The sequence below is a fragment of the Glycine max genome, chromosome 12 (assembly GCF_000004515.6).
Source record: "Glycine max cultivar Williams 82 chromosome 12, Glycine_max_v4.0, whole genome shotgun sequence".
Lineage (NCBI taxonomy): Eukaryota > Viridiplantae > Streptophyta > Magnoliopsida > Fabales > Fabaceae > Glycine > Glycine max.
Window position 1 is genome coordinate 40,344,794 of NC_038248.2, and position 22,965 is coordinate 40,367,758.

The 22,965-nt window shown below is 31.3% G+C and overlaps 3 protein-coding genes, 1 long non-coding RNA gene and 1 pseudogene across 8 annotated transcripts; all 5 read right to left on the reverse strand.

Annotated features, from left to right (window-relative positions):
* Window positions 1-208: 208 nt before the first annotated feature.
* LOC121173223 (uncharacterized) lies at window positions 209-2,126 on the reverse strand. The gene is made up of 2 exons (XR_005887647.1): window positions 446-2,126; window positions 209-364 (listed from the first exon to the last, which is right to left on the reverse strand). It is a non-coding gene; the product is annotated as an uncharacterized lncRNA (long non-coding RNA).
* Window positions 2,127-2,600: 474 nt separating this feature from the next.
* Window positions 2,601-5,358, reverse strand: LOC100306707 (uncharacterized). Of its 3 annotated transcripts, none has more exon segments than NM_001248316.2 (8): window positions 2,601-2,892; window positions 3,005-3,102; window positions 3,554-3,627; window positions 3,699-3,740; window positions 3,857-3,915; window positions 4,383-4,469; window positions 4,620-4,706; window positions 5,068-5,173. In NM_001248316.2, coding segments are annotated over 7 exon segments (402 nt in total). In that variant the 5' UTR covers window positions 4,624-4,706; window positions 5,068-5,173; the 3' UTR covers window positions 2,601-2,854.
* A 1,430-nt stretch (window positions 5,359-6,788) lies between these two features.
* Window positions 6,789-8,563, reverse strand: LOC102664045 (uncharacterized; annotated as a pseudogene).
* Window positions 8,564-8,714: 151 nt separating this feature from the next.
* LOC100778503 (AAA-ATPase At3g50940) lies at window positions 8,715-10,876 on the reverse strand. 2 transcript variants are annotated; one of them, XM_006592869.4, is made up of 2 exons: window positions 9,778-10,876; window positions 8,715-9,364 (listed from the first exon to the last, which is right to left on the reverse strand). In XM_006592869.4, exons 1-2 carry the CDS (start codon window positions 10,756-10,758, stop codon window positions 8,984-8,986), a joined length of 1,362 nt encoding a protein of 453 aa, XP_006592932.1. In that variant the 5' UTR covers window positions 10,759-10,876; the 3' UTR covers window positions 8,715-8,983. The 2 variants fall into 2 exon arrangements, with proteins under 2 accessions (XP_006592932.1, XP_040863580.1); XM_041007646.1 differs by having other exon boundaries at window positions 9,279-9,351.
* A 4,303-nt stretch (window positions 10,877-15,179) lies between these two features.
* SGF14n (14-3-3 protein SGF14n) lies at window positions 15,180-19,259 on the reverse strand. Of its 2 annotated transcripts, none has more exons than NM_001251663.2 (6): window positions 19,111-19,259; window positions 18,082-18,388; window positions 17,879-17,966; window positions 16,291-16,400; window positions 16,070-16,218; window positions 15,180-15,490 (listed from the first exon to the last, which is right to left on the reverse strand). In NM_001251663.2, exons 1-6 carry the CDS (start codon window positions 19,199-19,201, stop codon window positions 15,438-15,440), a joined length of 798 nt encoding a protein of 265 aa, NP_001238592.1. In that variant the 5' UTR covers window positions 19,202-19,259; the 3' UTR covers window positions 15,180-15,437. The 2 variants fall into 2 exon arrangements, with proteins under 2 accessions (NP_001238592.1, XP_006591917.1); XM_006591854.3 differs by having other exon boundaries at window positions 18,082-18,417; window positions 19,111-19,249.
* Between the last annotated feature and the right edge of the window lie 3,706 nt (window positions 19,260-22,965).

The following is a 22,965-nucleotide window of genomic DNA, read 5'->3' on the forward strand; positions in this document are numbered from 1 at the left end:
AATTCAGAGCGTTGTTAAGCTGAAACAGGGAAACGCGGAGACAAGGGTGTTGCTGTTGGGGGTTGTCCCTGTCGACTCACTCTAATTATTTTTAATAAATAATAACTAATTTTTATATTAAATAATGATAATTTTAATTGTTATCATAATAACAACGAACATATAATTAATTTTATATAATTTTACACTTTAATCATTACAATAAATAACAAACAACTAATTTTATATAATTTTATACTAATTAACTTAAAAATACGTATATACATAAAAAATTTCATTTTTCAAGAGAGGGACTGCTCGAGCCCAAAACCCTTAGAGACATCACGTCCATTCTATGCACTTGTCCTCTGTTCTTGTTCGAACGCTGCAAAAATGATGAAACATAATTATTTCCAAATTAAATCCCATCTATAAAAATAAAATTGCAGCACAACTGTTTTCTTACCTCTCAGGAGTAATTTAGGAGGTAAATTAGAGTACTTTGTAGTACTCTACTTATCAGAATCCATAATCCATGTGTGCCATGGATGCAAGAAAACTTAGAGAGGAAGGTTAAAGGAGAAAGAAAATAGAAAAAAACTGAAATTAGCATAGAATGAGAATTGGTTTACAAAAGAATTGGTTATTATAGTTTATATAATTGATTATAAAAATAATTAACTAAACTAATTAAGTTATCTCTAAGTAACAAAGTGATCAATCTGAATTAATCATCATCAAATTATATCTATGTTAAGACTACTCGTTCATCACGCAATGAATAATTGAGGATCAATAATGGCTTTGAATTAACGTTAGCTTAACCTTTTTTTAATGTTTTAATAATACTATTGGCTGAACAAGTGAGAGGAACGAATTTGCTTAATGCCAAAACCTACTACAATGATTGATTACTTAAGCTGACATTTGCCCATGAAGTTCTATTTCACGGTCTTCTATGTAAAAAAAATTCTATAATGTTATTATTTGCTGATGCATACATAGAGATACAGCTAGCGCAAGCTACACCACAGTTCCGTAGTGGAAGCACCTTACCTTACTAGTACGAGACGTAAAACCATGCTTGTTAAACACTAATCCAAAAAAGACAAGCAAACGATTCAAATACAATTTTGAAGAAAATAACATGTAACTGAACCAACGATTGGTAATCAAAGGGTTTAGAAGACTTGAATCAGTATATTAATTTGATACGTAACAGATCCTATAAAATCCTTTTCTTTTTTTTTCTATAATTGGACCAGAACTATAAATGAGTGTTTTTTAAGGCATAAATAAGTTTTTTTTTTTTAACTCAGATTACTCCAATTTTAAATATAAGAAAAAAATTATTTTTTCTTGATCTCAAATAAAAAAAAATCAACTAATTTTATCTTTTAATGTTATCATCTAAAGTATTTTTCATTTAATTGAGATTTTAAATCCTATGACTTCTTTTTATTTCTAAACCAAGTTTCAATGAATGGTAAGGCCGCTAATTAACCAGACCCACACTAAATAAGAATCTACCTACGTTTCTTGGAAACCCTTTTAACCAATTCATATTTAAAAAAAAAAAAAACTGAACATCAAATTTCTTTAAAAAAAATAATCAAATTTATACTATTTTTCTAAAAGTAGTCTTAAAACAATTAAAATAAGTGAAAATTTTATCTTATTAATTTTATGACTAACCATCTTTCCAATCCTCACATGATAAAAGCAATTTCATCTAGTTAAATTTGTCACGTTGACTAAAAATTATAAGGCATTTAAAAATATTTTGATGAAAGAATAATTACTGCAAGGGACCAAATAAATTTCTGAAAACTTCCTAAGTGAAAGTTGTATCACTTAGAATAAGGTTTTATGGAGGAAAGATCCTAATTTTTTTTTTCTGTATATTTATAATCAGGCCCCTAATCCAAAAAGATTTGTATTTGTTTAGGTGCTAAATCTACAACATTTTTATTACTAGTATTTACTTTATATTTTACTAGTTGAAAAAGAGATCCTTCCTGCCTCTATCTTTAGTTTTTTTTTTATAAAAAAAGTAATTAAATAAAATAATAATAATTTTTTTAGATGAAATGACAGTAATTATATCTTAAAAGTTCATGAAAGAAATAAAAATAATTATATTTATTAAAAAGTAATTTAAAAATAAGAAATATAAACACCAAAAGAGAATAATTTCCTTTATTAATAGTTATAGATTAATTTTTTTATTACTATTATTAATTAGTTTCTTATGTCACATAATTAAAAAAGGAGATGCTACGCCAGACTCAAAATAGAGTCCAAACATATATAAATAAAAAAGGTGAATACATAAAAAGACATTTGGGTCCATATGCTCAAGTCTACCAACCCTAACCTTTATTTACCAAACCCTAGGATATATCAAAACTTTGCAGTGACAAAGAGAGACCCCGACATACCTAACACTAATTAAACCTAAAACTAATGTATTTTCTATTTTCATGAGAAGATCTATTCCTGGTTGGACAAATGCCTGCATTATGCTCTTGATTTTACACAACCAAACATATCTATGGATTCATGGAAAAGGACACAAACCAACAGAAGCTTATTCGAAATTTTTTACTATTAAGTTTGAGGATCCCAAATTACTCAGGAGTTGGGAGATGAAGCATGTTTAAATTTGTCACAGAAAAGATCACATGTTTTTCATACAAGTTCCAAGATCAGGCTTCCAGGAGAAAGAAAGTAATTAACAGGTACCCGGAAGCTACGGGGAATATTTACTCCAAAATAGTTTAGACAATTCCTCCAAATTTCCATTTCAATTTGACAGTTATACAGCATACACGTCCACTATAGATATTTGAAGCCAAAAGTTTCCCCCAAAGCATCAAGCGCCACTAGCATATAACCGGGTCCATTCCTTGGCTGCAGGATTTCAACACCATTTTCACAAGAGTGTGCATATGACATGTTTGATGCCATCATTAATAAATAACAACTAACATTTTATATTATCATACAAGCAAAAAAGACATACCTGTTTCAACAGCCTCGGCCTCATTAGATTTCCAATGCTTGGCAATGTTCTCAGAAAGTGGATCATCTGGGTTAGGTGCACTTAGAAGAGCTTGAATACTGGAAAAGGATCCACAAAAAAATCCCATTATAACAATAATCTTCACAGTCAAGAGCAGGTTAATATTTTTCACTGATTTACAATACAGCGTTGTGGCCACACCAGGGGGCAGGTAACTCTAGTAATCAAAATTAAGATCCAGATAGACTAGCATATACAGACTGAGTCAGCGTCCACAAATAATTTTCATGTTTATTCTCGGTAAAACATAATTACTTTCACTATTTGTGACCACTTGAACAACATCCTTTTCTCCAACCTTGCTAACAAAATATTCCAGCAAAGTGATTAAGATGCATAAAAATTAAATTTAAAAACTATTACATCTTATAGAAGCCATGCACGGGTTGATACTGGAAAGCTGATTGATGTTTACTACATTTCTTTAGGAAATGAATAGGTCTCTTTAAATATACATCCACTAGAGTAAAAGATGAAAGACAAATATACCTCAAAAGTACAGTGCGAATCCCAAGGGCAGGACTCCACTTATCTTTCAGAATGTCAAGACATATCCTGCCAAGCTGCAATAAACTTCATGTAAGATAAATCATTATAGAAGAAAAAATGAAAATATAAGGGGAGCAAAGTGTACCTTATCAATGTTCGGATGATATATTTTTGTCAGAAACCTAACCTGAAAGAAGCAATGCATGATTGAATTAGGAATAATTGGAGAATTATTTTCTTAAAAAAATGCACAGACGAAATCAATCAGTTTCAGTTATAGGTGTATTATCATCATTAAAGTACCTTTGGAGCAGCCATTGGATATTCTTCTGGCAAAAATAATTCCAACTTGAAAACTCCCCCTAGTAATACAAATAAGAAAGTCACATATTAGCAAAGACATGAGACACTTGATTCTGATATAGGAGCAATAAAAATAGTATCATCAAACTAGCCCATAGGATATCATCACACCCACAAGTAAGGAGGGCCAGGACTACAAACAGGAGTTTCAAATATCACCCAGCTGACACGAGAAGTCATGAAAGACTTCTGCAAAGAAGTAACTAATAGGCCAACTTTTTATATAGCCAAGCCATATGTATGTAGTGTAAGATTGCTAGTATATCACGACAGGTAAATATGGGATTTTCGTGGTAAAATAATGACAGTTATCCTTTCAGAAAGGTTCGCAAAATACATTCAATTGTCCAATTGTAACGCATAATTGTTTGGAGAAAACGTCAAAATTAATTCCTCATTTCTCGTGGATGCAACAAATCATCAAGCATTTCAAGATACAAAACCAAACAGTTAAGTTTGTTACTACCTTCATATGGCGACTGAGTCGGGCCAAGGATCATCACATTGAAATACCGCATATTGTCCTCCGAAGGGGACGCACTAATTCCAGGCGCTGCGTCATCAGATCATCACACAAGACACAAACAATTAACTCAGTACAACAAAACACAACGAGGATGGAATTCCCGAATAAATCCCCAAGGCAACACTCAAGGTATCTTACAAATTTAACAAAAAAAAAAGGAGGCACGAAAAACACTACCCATTTAACTTAGCTTGAGCTTCTAAAGCACTAAACAATTGTTGGAAATTTCAACTTACCTGGCTCACTGAGCAAACGCTGCGTTTCCTGTTAAGATCAAACATAGCAGAGTCACCAAAATATTCATAACTATCAAATTCAAACACAGAACGAAGGAAATTCCAGAACTACAATTCGACGCCAAGAAAGATCAAAACCAAAAAATAGAGGGATTCGAAACCCCCGATTCAGCATCACTGAAATTAAAGAATGTAAAGTGAAAAAGAAACCGTTTTGGAATCGACCTTAAACGGAAATAGCAGTAATTTGTTCAGTCAAGCTCTTGGGTCACGCGATACTAAAAAAATCAACAAAGCAAGGCAGCACGAGCGGATTTCGAGTTCCTTTGGTTTTTGGCATCGATCAATGAAATTGAAATTGGGATCTTAACGAGGAAATGGATACGAACCTTGATGATTCTTCGAGGGAGGTTACTGTTGGCCATAAGCGGGGTCGATTGCAAAGCACGCAATAGGGTTGTGAGTCAAAGAGAGAGAACTTTCTCTCACTAACACAAAAAGAAAGAAAGCTCAATGAAAATCCATTATCTCTCGCCGTTGTTTATATAATTTTTGCTTGCTGAAAAAAAATAAAATTAAGACTAAATATCACATAACTTGTGATACAACCACAAATCATACCAACAAGAATTTCTATATATTTATATTGCCGCGAAAAAGGGTGAAACAAAATAAATTATTATTTTTTTGTTTTTAAGGTAATCTTATTATATTGCCGGCGATTCGACAATCGGTCAAGAGACAACTTGTCCTACCCCTCCAATCCTACAGAAGGTCATATATGATTTACATAAGTAAAATGGTAATAAATAAGAAATGAATATGATTTTCCTAAAAAGGATGTCAGACATTGTTTTTACTCATAGTCTATACTATGTTAGATAACAAAATATTGAATTAATTAATTATGTGAAAAGTAGATAGTAAGCAAGAACAATATATATTTTATTATTATAATAGTAAATTAAATATTAATTTAATCCAAATAATTAAGATTTTAACGTGGTTTCAATTAAGTTATTCAATTCTGTTAGTTAAACGTAAATTTGTCTACTTGATTTTGCCAAAGAAAAATGCCATTCTTCATTAATTTTATATTAGTAAATTTACAGGAAAATGTCATCGTATAAAAGAAACTTAAATTTATATAGACAAACAAAAATCAATAATAATTTACATAACTGAAAAAAAGGAACAATGAATTACCTTAAAAATTGATTTTAGATATTAATTTTATTCATACATACTTTCAATGTTGGATAAAATAACACATTCAATAAATTAGTTAAGTCACTTTATGATAAGCAATAAAAAAGCACATTTATATTAAACTTATAATAAGAATAAATTATATTTTATATTAATAAATATACATATTTTATATTGATATTAATGTATAAAAGGAAAATTTAAATTTAAATTTGGTCACATAAAAGAAAAACAACCAATAATTTAGTTAAGTAAAAAGATAATAAAAAATATTAAATGATTTATTAAAAAATTGTGTGCTTTATTTTATTTGTGTTTTCTTATATTGTTTCATATTAATCAATTTAGGATGTATTAATGCGTAAAAATAGTAAATAAATAAATTTTTGTCTACAAACTTTTAAAATATCAAAATTTTAAATATAATGTAAAATGTTAAAGTAAACATTTGAATCGAATTTGATTTTCTATAATTTAGTTAAATCTATAATTAAAAGTACATACTTTAATAACACACTATTTGAATTGGTTAAAATTAAATTTATTAAAAGTTACTAAATCAAAAGAAAAAAAATCATTAAATATAATGTGAGATTTACAAAAATTTTGTCCAATAAATTTCAACCATGTTCTTGGCATTTCTCACTCATTTTATGGTTAGAGGTCTAAGAATTTATGGTATGTTGATCGGCTCATAAGTGTCATTTCTTGAATTGTAACTCATGAGTTCACGATGTTTCATGTTTGTGATACCCAATGTTATTCAAGTTCAGGTTATCTGCATTGTATGAATGTCAAGTTTTGTGCTTTTGCATTGAACATGGTTGTATCCTAGTTTGACTTATTTTTTCATTGCATAATCATTCAAATTATAAATATCAAAATAACAATAGTATGTAGATTAATACAATATATTGTGAGAACATTGAAGGTGAGACATAAAGGGTTCCTGAAATGAGTAATAAAACTTTCTAAGCTACTGGATTGCTTATTTCGGATATGAGAAAGCTGTTTTATTTGCTTTGGAGCCTTTTATTGACCGAGATGCCTATTTTTTCACATGGAGGGAATTATCTTGTTTCATCAGTTGAAGTGTCTTTGGTTTAGATTGTTTACTTCAAAGGGTTCTCCTCAATTGTTGAGCATAAGCCATTTCACCATCTCACGTTGCATTTTTAACTTCTCTATCAATGCCTTTGTTTTGTCTTTTCCTAGAAAAACTTGTTTGCTGCTTCTGACAATGATCCTCCAATTAGTCATCAGACATCTAATATTCCCGTACTAGACAATTGGTCTAATGTATAAACAAAAATGACTAATTTCACATTAATTAAGAAAGTTAATTGACATCATTTGACCTCATATATAAACAAAATCATTTACAGTACCCGGAAAAACATGCATAGCTGTTTCTTTCCACTCTATTGGAAAACTTTTATCTCTCATTTTGACAAACATTAGCTCACTCCCTAACGGATCAAATATGGTGCATCTCATGTCTTCAAAATTTAAGGTATAGTTTTTTTCAAGCATTTGTCCAACACTCAAAAGGCTTTGATTTATCTCAGGCACATATAAAACATCTGAAATATATTTTAGTACCTGAGGGAGTCTCTCAGCAACAATTCTTTAGACTTTCACATCATTGCCAATGGTGACTTTCGAGAAGTAGGACTGATTCAACTCCTTGAAAATACTTGCATTATGAGTCATGTGATTTGTGCATCCACTATATACGAGCCATGCCTCTTTGCAGCTGCTTGTTGAATAACAAGAAGTAAGAAATAACTGCTGCTCTTTCTTTTTTTTTCTTTTTTTTTTTTCATGTTCAATAACTTGGGCATGTTGTCCTTGTTGCTTTGCTTTGTTTTTGCACATTTCTCCACATGACCAAGCTGGTTACAAGCTCTAAATTTGACTCCTGGTACAGTGTATGATTCTTCTTCTTACAGTGAGGACAAGGTGGATACTTGTCTTTCCAACCTCCTTCTTTGTTGCTTTCTTCTTCCTTCTTCCTTTCTTCCCACCAAATGACTTTTTCTCATAGCTGATGCTGCCCTGAGCTTTGCCTTTTGTGTTAGCCACACAAGCACCTTCAACATTTTCTTGCATCCGCAAGGACCTTCTATGTTCAGTGGCTTGCAAAGCATTCACAAGCTCTGCAACTGTTATTTGAGAGAAATTCTTGTTTTCTTCAAGAGAGGAGATTTTTTACTCAAACCTCTCCGGAAGACACAAGAAGATTTTCTCCACAACCCGCTGATCACTAAGTTCTTCACCTAACAATCTGATATTTGTAACCACTTTAGATAGCCTATCAGCAAAATCCTTCACTGTTTCAGCTTCTTTCATTTTAATTGCTTCAAACTCTCTTCTTAGATTTAACACCTTCATCCTCTTTGTTCTTTCACTGCCTTGGAACGCTGCCTTGAGTTTGTCCCCAGCCTCTTTTGCAGTCTCAAGATTCACAATCTTTATAAAAACATCATCATGTAGTGCCGCTTGTATGATGGCAAGTGCTCTGCCCTCCTTAGCCACTTCTTCAATGTGAAATCTTACTTGATTTACTGTTGGGTTGTCGGGTAAAGGAGATGGATTCCACTGTTTCCCACATACTTTGAGCTCTCAAATAAGTTCTCATCTTGGCAGCCCACAAATCATAATGTTATCCTGCAAACACTGGAGGTGGAGGTAGGGAACCATTGCTGGAAGCCATTGGTTGAAGGTTTTTTGAGAGAGGTTTTCTTGCTGGTTTTCTCTCACACACTTAAAGTGTTTTTCAGATTATCTTTCTCTCTCTGAATGAGTGAAGTGGGAGAAGAAAGAATAAGAGAAAGATCACCACCAACAGAAAATGGTGGAAGATAGAATTGTATTTTTGTTCTGGTTTTTCCAGCATACATAAGTGACTAGTAGTTGGTGAAAATACTAAGTTACAAGCAACACAACACACCCCATACTGACTTAGCTTAATCACTCCCTTAAAACAAGGTCTTTCATTCAATTTCACCTACTACATGTTGACTAATACTAACTTATATCAGAAACATAACAACAACATATTTTAATACCAAAATAACAAGAAAAGTCTCAATTCTAACATTGGTCAATTATAGTGTCGCTCTCCACCATTTTCTTGCTGTGGAGGAAATTGACGAGGTCTTGGAGGGGATCTCTAGTATCAGAGCTCTTTGTTAGCTCTCCCGCAACTTCTGCAGGTGTCACATTCACTTCTCCTAGAAGCCCCTCAATTTGTTCAAAGAGTTTGTGTTGTGAAATGCCAAGGTAGTTGAGGACCAATTGTTTGAAAGCAGAAAAGGTGCAGTATGACAAGTGGATGTGCATGTCCATCCTCCCTGGCCTCAGCAGAGCAGGATCCAGCCTTTCTTTGTGATTGGTTGTGAAAATAATAATCCGTTCCTCTCCACAGCATGACCAAAGGCCATCTATTACATTCAAGAGCCCTGAAAGTGTCACCTGTTGAAAAATTATAAAACAAACACAAGAAATATGTAAAAAGAAAAAAAATTAGTTTTGTTGAAAGTCGTGCTTGCCACAGTTCTTGACATGCAACTTCTATATCTGCTGGATATCTTACTTAATATCAATTGATTTAAGACGAAATCTAACATGGTATTTGAATCTACAGCCCAACTCTGTGAATTGTCTGTTCTAGTAGGCATCGCCTGTTTTGACAGGCATACGTCGAATACCAAGTGACAACCTTAGAGTCATTGTTAATATGGACAAACATGGATAAGATGCATACATTGAAATATGTCAGATCTGCTAAATATTTTCTACTTTAGTGTATCCCTTGTCTGTTTGGCATGAAAATTGAGACTGAACTTCTAAGATGGATGATATATTTAAATAGAAATAATACATACCTTACTCTCTTTATTATTATCTCCTTTCTTTTGTTCTTCTTCTTCTTCTTCTTCTCGGTTCTGCAGCTTTATGGAGCAGTCAATGTCCTCAAACACAAGTATGGAACGGTTGGACATGCCTAGGAGCAAATTCTTTAAGTCATTGTTATTAGTGACAATGGTGAGATCCAAATCATAGATATCATAGTTGAGATAATTGGCCATGGCTGCAATAAGACTAGACTTGCCAGTGCCTGGAGGGCCATACAAGAGGTAACCACGTTTCCAAGCTTTCCCAGTTCTTTTATAGAACTCTTTCCCTTTCACAAACTTGTCCAAATCACTCACCACTTCCCTCTTGAGCTCTGCATCAATTGCCAGAGTTTTGAAAGTCATGGGGTGGCTAAATTTGACACTATTTCCATTCCAATAGCAATCATATTCAATTGTGTGGAGCTTCACTTCCATGTTCTCCTGCTTGATATCCTTGGCTCTCTCCAACACATATGGCAAATATGAATTGAATATCTTCTCCTTGTGTTTCTTGTGAAAGCTTAGCTCATAGGATCTCACTTCTGACTTAAAATTGGCATTCCTATCATTAGAATGTCTACTGCCATAAGGCTCAAGAATCTCACAGCTAAGTTTCCACTTCACCTGAACTCCTTCATAATCATCACTAATGTCTTCATCTCTATCTACACTGAATGCAAGCTTTTTGTCATCCTCGGATTTGCTTGCTTTAACTCTTAGAGCTGAGAGAGTGGCTTTAGTGCCTAGATAGACTTCTGCAGCCTCATACACTTGATTTCTAGACACCCCTTGAAATTCTTCAATGATAATGGTAAGTTGGGAGGAAAATTGACGAGAAAGATAATAAATTTTGGAGTAAAAGAAGTCTAGGATTTCAAGAGGAATGAAATCGTTGGTAATGCTTCGGATTAGCATAGCTGAGGCTGCAAGAGATGCCACTGCAGATATAAGTGTAGTGCTATTTGACATGGTTTTTTTGATTAAATGGAAGATGGGATGGCACAAGAATATAGGCAAATTGTTTCACAAGTGTATCTTGATTGGAGGGTGCCTGAGAATAATGAGTATCTTATATCTACTTAGATTAGCTTAGTATTTATAATTACACTTTATAGCAATAGAGCATGACCTATATTCACCTTTGTTGGGTTGGTGACATCTTACCAAGACATTTTTAGGAAACCTCGTTCCTTTTTCCTTGCCTACCGCGTATGATGACTTTTTGACTTCGGGAAATTCCAGATTTATTAGTTCCCTCAGTGCAAAGGTCGGCTTTATGAACAGAAAACCAAAGCAAGGGCTTTGATTAAAATATTTTGGAGTATCATTTAATTATATTAAAAATAGAAAAATATTATTATAAATTATTTTTTAAACTACATGCATTTTTCACAAAAACAATCTTATACGAGCTGATGAGAACTACTTTGGATAATAAATCTTTTTCTTTTGAATTTAAGTAGTTGCATGCTTAGAACTTAATTAACTGATCCACATGCTTAGTAATATATTATTATTAACTTCATATTTTCATACTATTTCACTTTAAAATTAAGTATCTCCCTTTTTACATTTTTGTTAATTCTTTATTTTTCATTAAAAATATATAAAAACCAAGTTCTACAAATGAATGGGATTTCCTCACTTCTCTCATTGAGTATCTATTAGATCCTTATTTTCTATTACTTTCAATTTCCATTGATTCTCAATTATTTTTCCCCTTGGCCGTATGCTTGAGAGAGATCGATGTGTGTTGGAATCAAAGACATGTGAAGCATTTGACTTCTAAGAATATTTTGATGATAATAAAGAGGATTAAATTTGTTAAGCATTAACGTTTGTTAGTTGTGCATATTTTATGTGTTTTTGGACTCTAAACGTCTACAAAACACATGCATATAGATTTGCGCTTATCTTAGATATCCTTCAAGCTATGTATGAAAGCTTTCAACATCAGAGTTAACAAAGTTGTCCAATATTATTTCTAGATAAGCGTCCAATTTAATTGAAATTGGGTTCTCCAGAAGATTAATTCCTCGTTAATAGCTGAGCCGTAGGTCATTTCATTTTGCGGGCACCATAGGGTCAAATCATAAATTTTCCTAAAACAAATGCACTATGATAGGTTAGTGATGTTCAATCATTTCAACACTTTATCATATCATAAATTATCTCTACCTAATTCATGAATATATTCCTGTAACTCCAATCAATTTACGGCACATTTTCTTGCTGTGGAGAAATTAATGTCTTGTATGCCTTCTCCAATCACTTTGACTTCTCTCAGAAGACCTTCAATCTGTTCAAAGAGTTTGTGCTGAGAAATGCCAAGGTAATTGAAGGCCAATTGCTCAAAAGCAGAAAAATTGCAATATGACAAGTGAATGTGCATGTCCATTCGACCAGGATCCAACCTTTCTTTGTGATGGGTGGTTGAACATAATAATGCGTTCCTCACCACAGCATGACCAAAGACCATCTATGACATTCAAAAGTCCTGAAAGTGTCACCTGCTGAAAAATGATAAATAATGTCATTTTTCACAAAGTCATGGCAACTAATTACCTTGCTTATTTTTAATGTAAATTTGACATAAATAAAATAATATGGAGTTGCAAGCATGTGGATATTGTTAACATGGATAGAGATAGACGCACACATTAATGTTCATATTTGTTATCATGTTATATTACTATCTATACTCAGATTTGTTGGAAATCTCACAATATAATAAAAAATAATGTATATAATCAGCGACAACCTAAACTATCTCTTTGGGTTGAATTGAACCTAAATAGAAATTCTAAGAATATTTGTTATCATGTCATAAGTCTTTTATACCTTAATGCAGGGACGAAACTACTCATATTTAAACAGGGACAGTCACCCCCCTAGATTCATGAAATGTCATGAGCATATACACTAATATATTAATTTAGTATATTTTATTTCTTCTAAAGTTTTATCTACCCCCGCCCCCTGTTACTAACATATTAATATAATATACTTTCTTCTAAATTTTTTATCTAGCACCCTCAGCCCCGTTTTATTAATTGCAATTCTCTTCTAGATTTTAGTTGTATATGTATAGAAAAGTTGTCCATAGTATTTATATTTTTATATATTTCATATTTAATCAAAACTCAAAATGCATAAAATGTATAACAAATTTCATCTACTAAAAATGTTTTCACATAAATAGGAAGCCATCTTAGTGTATCATATATGGTATTCTTTTTTTTTTTTTCCTTCAATCTCAAGTCATGAATATTGGTTTTTTTTTTTCTATCTTCAAAGACATTAGGAGGCCAAAAACAAATCAAGTTAATTAACATGCTTTTTTTTTCTAGTTGGTATTTGTAATGAGTCTTTTTCTTCTTTTAAATATGTATTACATTATTTTTCTTATATTAATAGAAAGAACAAAAATATGTCTTTATTCTTTAGAAAAAAAAGGATTGATTTCGATCTATTTCATCTTATTCTTATGCCACACACTTTAAATATTTCATCACAGGCTTATAAACTTGATGAAGAACAATTTAAGAAAAAAGAAGTCAATTATTCTGATGTATTATTATATTTACTTTCATAAGATATATGATATTTATTTTTTATTGAACTGATTTTGGAAAATTATTAATAATAAAAACTAGTCATTATTAACTTTTTTTATGAGTTAAATATTGGCCCCCCTAAAAAATATTCCTGGTTCCATCCCTGCCTCAATGATAGCCTTTGGTCATTCTCAAATTTGCTTGTTTTAACTCTTTGAGATGAGAGAGTGGCTTTGGTGCCCAAATACGCCTCTGCAGCTTCAAACACTTGGTTTTTGGACATCCCTTGAAATTCTTCAATGAATTCATTGGTAATGCTTCGGATCAGCATAGCTGAGGCTGCAAGAGAGGCCACAGCAGATAAAAGTGACTTGCTATTTGACATGGTTTTGGTCAATGGAAAACGGAATGACACAAAGGATAGGCAAATTCTTCAATGCTTCAACTCAAGATCAATTTCGGACCAGAATCAATTCCTCTAAGTGAAATTAAACTTGTGAATATTTACTTAAAATCATGTTAACTGGTATTTCAACGTGATCAAAGATGATCCAACATGAATCTAAAATGGCACTAAAACTCACTTTTGTTTGGACCCTTGTATGAGATGATCTTAAGATGCTTATCTAAGGATGGGAATTAATGTTCACTTTATGTAGTACTGAACAGGACCAATTTACTCTTGACTCTTCTGGGTTGTTGAAGGTGGACCTTGACGTGTTTACCACGCATATAAGTTTCCAGGTGAAGGGTAAACCACAGCTTCAATTGTCTCATTAGCAATTTTTTTGTGCTTTGAAAATTAAGAATGTGTGTATATACTTAATATATTTGGTCTAGTTTAGCCAAAATAAATTTACGTATGATAATTTGTTCATTCCAGTTCAAAGGTTGGTCAGACAAATTGTGTGGACAACGAGAGATGAAGATCTTCTTGAATGGGTCGCGTGCCAATTATGCAAATCCCCCACCCTTTAGGAAAATTCAGAGAAAAAGGAAGGTATGGGGAAACCAGCAATGTAACACGGAAACTGGGAATTTTCATACAGCATCAGGTATATCTTCTAAGGTGATTTACAGGGTGAGCCTTTCTGGTGGAATATTATAATGGACCATTCTGATGGTGTACTTTTACAATGAGAACTAGTTCCTTATAAACTAGCTTAAAGTCGTAATTTTTACTGCAATAATAGACCATTTTGAAGATAAATAGCATGATCATTGATCAAATGTCTTAGGGAAGGAAGAACATGTGGTTATAGAATTAGGGAAACAAAATTTTACAATAGTTTTTGTAATTGAGAATATGGATGAGTGGGGACCATTAGTGATCAACACTTAGTAGGCACTATCTACAAAAGAATAAATAAACTAAATATCACATTGAAATTCAAAATAATAAATGAATATGTGAAAAGTTAATAAAAAAAGAGATAAGCACAATAGCAAAATAATAATAATAATCAGATAAATTTCCAAGGCGCGTATATTAAATATACTTCGAAATTGATAATTTTTATTAAATTGTAGAAGGGATATATTTTTAATGAGAAATCGACACATGTCATAGACTTTCCTTATAATGGCTTTTGCTTAATAAATTGTATAGATAAATTCCAGGAAAATGAAAGTAAAAAATGATTTTTTAAAATGATTTTATACTTAAAATTTCTTATATTATTCTTTTTATTATTAGTAGTAGACTATAGTAGTAGAGGATTAACCTAATTTTACTGTCTTAACAAAATGAGACTTAACAAAAGTCTAAATATTGCAATATTAGAGTTGGCTCATATATGATCAGTTCTTGAAATGCTAACCCACAAACTGATCTTAACCATAACAGGATACAAACAGTGAAATTATGCATTGCAAGCCAATGTTGTTTTTGTCACAAACACATGAATAAAACTACTCAACAATAACATAAAAATGAAGATGATTCAAATAGGCCATCACTCAAAAATAACAATGAGTCGAAGTTGACGAGGTGCAGTGCACCATTCAAATAGAGGTTTCACCACAATGGGGCAAATATACTTGTGAGAAAAATTAATGCATCAAATCTTAGATATACGACAAAACGATGGGCTAGCGGCCTAACTCATCTTCTCCCCTGGTTGTGCTTTCCATTTTTTGGTCCTCTGAAATGGAAAATTAGATCCTTAATCAGTTAAACCAAAGAGTATGGACATATATATGTGTGATCTGTGTGTTAACTAAAACCAAACTCATAAAAGTTTGAGCTACAATCCCCAACAAAGAGTTAACATTGGAACTGGATTTAGCTTCTTGAAAGTAAGCAAAGATAAAGTAAGTAACCCAGTTGTTGATAAGAAAATCAACAGTTGATATTCCAAACACATTCACGATTTATTATGAATGTGCATGTAATATCAACCATTGATTTTTTTAATCAACAACTGAGATTACTTTACCCTCTAAGATGAGTTGTTCACTTTAGAGAAGTGGATCCAATTGGAACCTCAACTAAAAACTAAGATATTTGGTTTGGGCAGCTTCACTCTATTTTGCTCCAACAAATATCATATACACATGAGGATCAAACTGAATCTTGGGAAAAGAGATGATGAAAACTGAAGGAAAGATTTCCAGATGTGAAGAGGAATAGGCATACAAGTCAGATACATCAGCTATTATTGGAATCTAAAGATTCTATGAATCTTAAATAGAAATTGTATTATGTGATCTCTATATCTTACCACCCTCTTCGGGGATATCAGAAGTCCATAAAGTAAGGTTATCCCTCAACAGCTGCATAATCAAGGTACTGTCCTTGTAAGAATCCTCATTCAGGGTATCCAGGTCTGAGACAGCATCATCAAAGGCTTGCTTTGCAAGATGGCAGGCCCTGAAAATAAGTTACACGAAGTAAGGATCTATCCCAACCCTTTCTCTCATTAGCACAAATATTTCCACATACCTTTCAGGTGAATTCATTATCTCATAATAAAACACAGAGAAATTTAGAGCCAGACCCAAACGAATAGGATGTGTAGGTTGTAGTTCACTCTCAGCAGTGGTAGAAGCTGTCTGTAAATAATCATAACAGTTTTAATCTAAGCTGGAAATTTGAGGTTTTCTCTATAGCACAAATAACTTAAAATACCACAATATTGAGGAATAACAAAATAAACAGTAGGAGAGCAACATAACATGAAAACATGGTGCAAACTCCAATGACATATTATTGGTCATAACTCATAAGGAACAGCCGTCTCCGTACTTTAAAAGCAAGAAAGGCAATTCCTTAAATTCAGAAAAACAAAAGGCAACAATGCAGAATTGGGCCATCTAATGGTATCCCTCTGATCATGTTGCCATTTGCCATGAAATTGAGATCATAATACTCAGCATACTGCAGAGGAAAAGGCCTTGTCACAGAAATTTAAGGATGAATACTCCCTTGTGCACATTACAGACATACTCACTCTTAGAAAAGCTTTTTCCTAACACAATAAGCTACAACATTTTCCAATTAATACAGATTTAACAACATGGACCCTATAACAGTTTAGAACTTTTAACTTCCAGTCCCCAAATAATGAACATATATTTTAAGTGTGCACTAAAAACTAAATATATGAGTGAACGTGAAACTATGCGACTATCTAAGAATTTGGAAGTGCACCAATAATAATGTATACTAACTCCATATCCCAAATTATCCTATATATATTACTACTCTGCCATCCAGAAATCCTCTGATGGGTCTTCTTCTCACTTATATAGTGCTCAACTTTTTCACTTCTACTTGATGTGAGACTTCACCTCACACTTGTATTCCAACACTTTGTGCATTATGCTTATGCTTATTCCTATTCCAAGACACTAGATGTCAGCTGACCATCTAAGTTTTCATATTACAGAACGTAAGCATCTAATGAAGAATATTGCACTTCATGGAGCATAGAAGTATTTGTGCAGTTACAGTGTCCTCATAAAGCATAAAGAAAATTGAAAATTTCACATTCTCACAGAAGCCTTGGAATTCATCCAATTTGTGTTCTGTTGAACATATAAAATAGATATAAATCACTGGCCAAAAAAATAGTATAAAACCTGATTAAGTTCCCCTACGGAGGCAAGAATCATACACTAATAAAAGGTTCAACATAACTTCTAATGCAGTAATGTACAGAAAAGGACTAACTCACAAGACAGTTTATTAACATAAGACCTAATCCTATAAAAAAAATACAATGTTTAGATAAACTTCTAAGGCCCTAATGAAAGTCACAGTGAAAATGTTATTCCTATGTAGCAGCATCCAAAATGGGCCAGAATTTGGATGAAAAGTGAAAGCTTCTCTACCTAACCTACCAACACATAGTTATTGAAGGATGACAATTATCCTGTTAAATTATTATTATTATTAGCAGGTGCTGTCCTTCAACTAATAAATATTATCTACACTTTCTGCTAACATTGAAAGCAGAAAGTCTGGCATATACATAATATAAGACAAACTTAATTATACAGAGGTAATCCTTGTTACCTCCAGCAAATACCTCATATGCTTTAAGTGACTGATCTGCCACCTCTTTCTTTTCATTACCAGCCTTGAATTCTGCCAAATACCGGTAATAGTCTCCTTTCCTGCATCCAAGTCAAAACTCAAAAAAAAAAAAAAGGCTTAAAAAGCCAAAAAAGCATGCACATCACACACAAAAACACTTCAAACCCCCACAAAGAAGAAAACAACAAAGCATACATCTTATAATAAAACACCGTGGACTCCGCAATATTAGTGGATGGAATAAGATGCTCATCTAAAACTATCATAATGTCACTGCAAATGTTGGACAGCTCCAACTCCACCTTGTTCCTGTAATCCCTGATACGCTTAACATGCAACTCATTCCCTTTTGACTCCTCTTTCTGCTCTATCGATGACAAGATCCTCCATGAAGCTCTCCGTGACCCCACCACATTCTTGTACCCAACAGAGAACAGGTTCCTCTCTTCCACACTCAATTCAACGTCCAGCTTCGCCACCTTCTTCATGGCATCCACCATTTCTGCACACCGCACCACTCCACTCAACACTCTTGAATCAAATTCCAAAACACATAAAAAATAAACATAGAGTTTAGTTTTCGCACCCTCATCCTCTCAGAAATCATGCCAGGTATGAATTTTAATGTAATTATTATATTATTATTATACTCCACCACTTAACACTCTTGAATCAAATTCCAAAACACATAACAAATAAACATAGAGTTTAATTTTCACAGCCTCATCTACTCAGAAATCATGTCATGTATGACTTTTAAAGTAATTATATATGATACTCCACAACTCAACACTCTTGAATCAAATTCCAAAACACATAACAAATAAATAGAGTTTAATTTTCACACTCTTGACAACACTAAAATCATGTCTGTATAACTTTTAAAGTAATTATTATAAAAATTAACAAACTTAGCATACAATGGCAATACACTACTACAAATCCAGATTTTACTGTTTTCTTTCCTGATAATTGAGATGGTGATTTGGGCATGTAAAATAAAGTAGCAGTTCCATGCAGAAGTGAAAGAGTAGTGGGCTTTTATGGAAAAATTGAAACTTTATCAGAACATATGCTGTTATAAGGAAAAAGAGAAAATGGGTTGCTGAAGAAGATGCTGGAACGTGATTGAAAGTGGAATACAGCTAAAATAAAGGAACCATAACGAGTGTTCACTTCACAGTTCACAGTGAAAATCAAGAGAGAGAGAGAGAGAGAGAGAACCATCATAGCGTTCAGCTTGTTCAGCTAACTTGGCAACATAGACAAAGTTCTCGCGTTCCTTGGAGAAGGTAGCCATGGCTGGTTGAGTCATTTGAGTGTTCCTTCCACTATCTCCCTCCTCAGTGTGGTGTGGTGAGAGACAGAGAGAGTGAAAAACCACAAGTGAAGTGAAAGGTAGATGCGGCTTTTTTTTGTTTTTTTTGGTAAGATTCGGAGAATTTATAGGTAACCTGGAATTGCCGGTGACAGGTTTTTCTTTTTTGGACAGTGATTGGGAAGTGGGACCCATGGGCGTAGTTGTGCCCGTGTGGACTCAACTGCCATCGTTAAGGAATAGACTATGCCATGCCATGCACCCATGCCTAGTTGCCTACTATCAATTAAATATCAGTTTAATGACCATAAATTAATAACGTAAAATATTTTTTATATTATGGTTTAATTTCATTATTAATATGATTTTTAAAATAATTATTATTATAAAAATTAATAAATTTATTATATGCAGTAAATTGTAGTTGGGCAATGCTATCAAACATAACAAACTACTAATTTTAGTAAATTACACGGATATTTTTAAAGATTCTTAAAATTACATAAATATTTTTTGCCTTTATAATACTTATAGTAACTTCTTTTATTAGGGAGTAAAATATAATATTTTTTAAATAATTAAGAAGGAATAGTTTTGTTATTTACAATGATCTTACCTGACTCGAATAAAATAATATCAAGTGAAAAATACTCGTGGTTTAGATAATTTTTTTTTTAAATATAATATGTAAGAAATATCAACCTGTATTTTCCAAAAATTAAAAAATTTAGCTTAAAAGTAGATAAAAATAAGTAAAGTTTGTATAATTTTACAAAATTTTAAGATTAATTAGTGCAATTTACTCATTAATGATTGCTATTTTTTATTTTTATTTAATAGAAAAATATTTCTAATTAAATAAAGAATTAATATTAATTTACAAAAGCCCATTTCTCTTATTATTTTTTATTTTATAAAATATAATTGTTTTACATTAATTTAAAATTTTATTTCACTTATCTTTTCATAATTTTATATTAACTAATTTTTAAAATATTATATTATATTAAAATAGAATTATTAAGCATTCAAAACTAACATCAAATGTATTTTACTTAATTATTTAATCATAATTCATCATTACCATAATTTTACTGACTTTTAAAATAAGAGAAAAAAGTTTATACTTATGCAATGATAGTATAAATTTTTTAAAATAATCATTCAATCATAATTTATCATGCAAATTTGTAAATTTTTAAAATAATTTTTTTAAAGTAATTTAAATGCTAATTTGTAATTAAATAATAATATAAAATTATTTTACAGTATTAATATATAAACATTAAATTCTTATTATCTTAAAATAATTTAAACGATTATTTATAATTAAATAATAATATAAAATATCATTACATAGTTATTAAACTGGTATTATAAAGTATAAACTAGTGTTTTGATAGCTATTCAGGATTTTGTTTTTATCTGCTAGTGTAAAACAAGTTAAGCTCACTCCCTTTGAATTTTTTTATAATTAATATTTCTTTCATTTCTTAACATTACTTTAATCTTCATTCATTTATAAGATTATACTATAATAAGAAATTAGAATAAGTTTGTATTAAACAAATTTTGGTTCTTTTATTTTTAAAATTTTAGATTCTTTATTTTAATATAAAGACATTTTATTTTTATTTTTTTAAAATTCACAACTTTGATCCTCCTAAACAAAAACATTTAATATTTCACTGTAAAAGTTGTGATTTTGATTTCTTGAAGAGGTTAATATTAACTATAACATATGTTAAATAAATAATTTTATTTCACATCATTAAATTTAAGTCATATCAGATTAATTTTTTAATGATAATAAATTTTTGAATTTGATGAAAGAATTAAAATTATGAAGTTTATAAAATTAGGTGATTAAATTTTTCTATTTTAAAATAAGAGAACTAAATTACATATTTAAAAAATAAGGAGATTAAATATTTTTATTTTAAATTAGGGATCAAAATTGTAGATTTTTTAAAAAAATTGGACCAAAATTGCAGTTAAGATATCAAGGAAAAGAATACAAATCTTAAAATGTTATATAAATTAATATAAAAGAATGTGTGGAACAAAAAAATAAAGAAGAATTTCTAATCAAATTTTATTATTTAAAAATATTAATTGAAACGTAAGGATGAAATCAAATTACATCATGGTTAAGCGTTGAACGGTAGTTAGATCAAGCCAATCAAGTAGAGCCACGCGGGGGATATCTATCTGTCTATTCAATGAGTGTGATATTTCTCGAGATATTTGGAGGTTGCAATTGGACTTATTTGGTTGGTATCAAAACTATTTTTTATTTTGAGGTAGTATTAAAACTATCCTTGAACTATTTATTTTTGTAAAGTCCCTTCCATAGTGTTTCTTTTTGGAGATTTTCTACCCAAACAATATAACTAAGTTAAATATTTATCAAAACTCAAAATCACCTTTTAATTGTTCGCTACAATTTTGTCATGGGTGTGTGTGTGTGACATCTATTGGCTGTGGGGTTTTTTTTTTTCTTCTCAAAAAAGTGAAATTACGTCAACCGTGTAACATCACAATCCAATAAAATTCTCCTAATCATGTAACACATAATATCATTGCATTTGGTATATTTTGTCGTATAGTAATGAATAGATTAAGGTTGTTTTGTAGGAAAAAAAATTAAGGTATGTTTGGTAGAGAAAAAAAATAAGGAGGAGGAAATATAAGAGATAACAAGTGGAGTGTCCGGAAGAATGAAAATAGAAACAAACAAAAATTGTTTAGCTGAGGACATTTTTTTTTTTACAGTTTTTAGCATTTTCTGCTATTTTAAAACTGCCAAAAATGAATATCACCAAAAAAAATTGATTGTTCATAGATTTTTTTTCTCCTACTTCACCCTTTCTTACATTTTTTTCCTATTTCATTCAAATTAAACATTCCTAAAATTTATTCAATTTCCGATCTATTTTGGTACTCCCTAATTTTCTCTTCTCTATTTTTGTCCACCCAATTTCTTTTTGTTAGTATTTGTTTTTTTGTAGTAAACAGTTTTTAAAGTTGCATTATTTGAATAAAAATCCCATCTTATTTTAATATTTTTGAACCAAAACCAGAAGTAAATTTGAAAGGATTAATGATCATGATTGATCCCCAAGATTCTTTCCCAAATAAAGGAGAAAAAGAGCAAAGAGGTTGGTATCATTTTTACTTTTTAGACGCCCTGTCACCATCATTATTTTTTTTTTGGGGACATAAATCGGTTGTCCACCATGTCACTAAAATTGGTTGTCCAGACACTCTAGGGCACCTGTTAGTTAGTCATATAGTATCGGGTAAAGTTGAAAAGATATATATTTTTTCATATAATATTAAAATGCGTGGCTGATGAAGATTTAGCCTTAATTTTATAACACATTAATTAGAAAATTCCAGCCATCTTTTCTTATATGTTGTCTATGATAGCTCTGCAGTTCTTCTATTTGATGTTACTTTTTTTGAAAATCAGTTAAATGTTTATTAACCAACATTAACATGAAATTGACTTTGTAACTTGAAAGAAGAACAGCATATACGTACGGATAATTATATTTTAAAATTCACATATCAAATTAATCATTTCTAAGATTCAATATTCAATTTAAGTTCAGTTAATTATTGCTTATTGGAGAAGAAAATTAAATTTTGCAAGAAACCGCTATGATGCTATTTATTGTAGAATATTGTGACTTACCGGCGAGAAACTAAGAACTAGAAGGTGTTATTAAGAAAAGGTTATGCTTCTAAATCTAAAG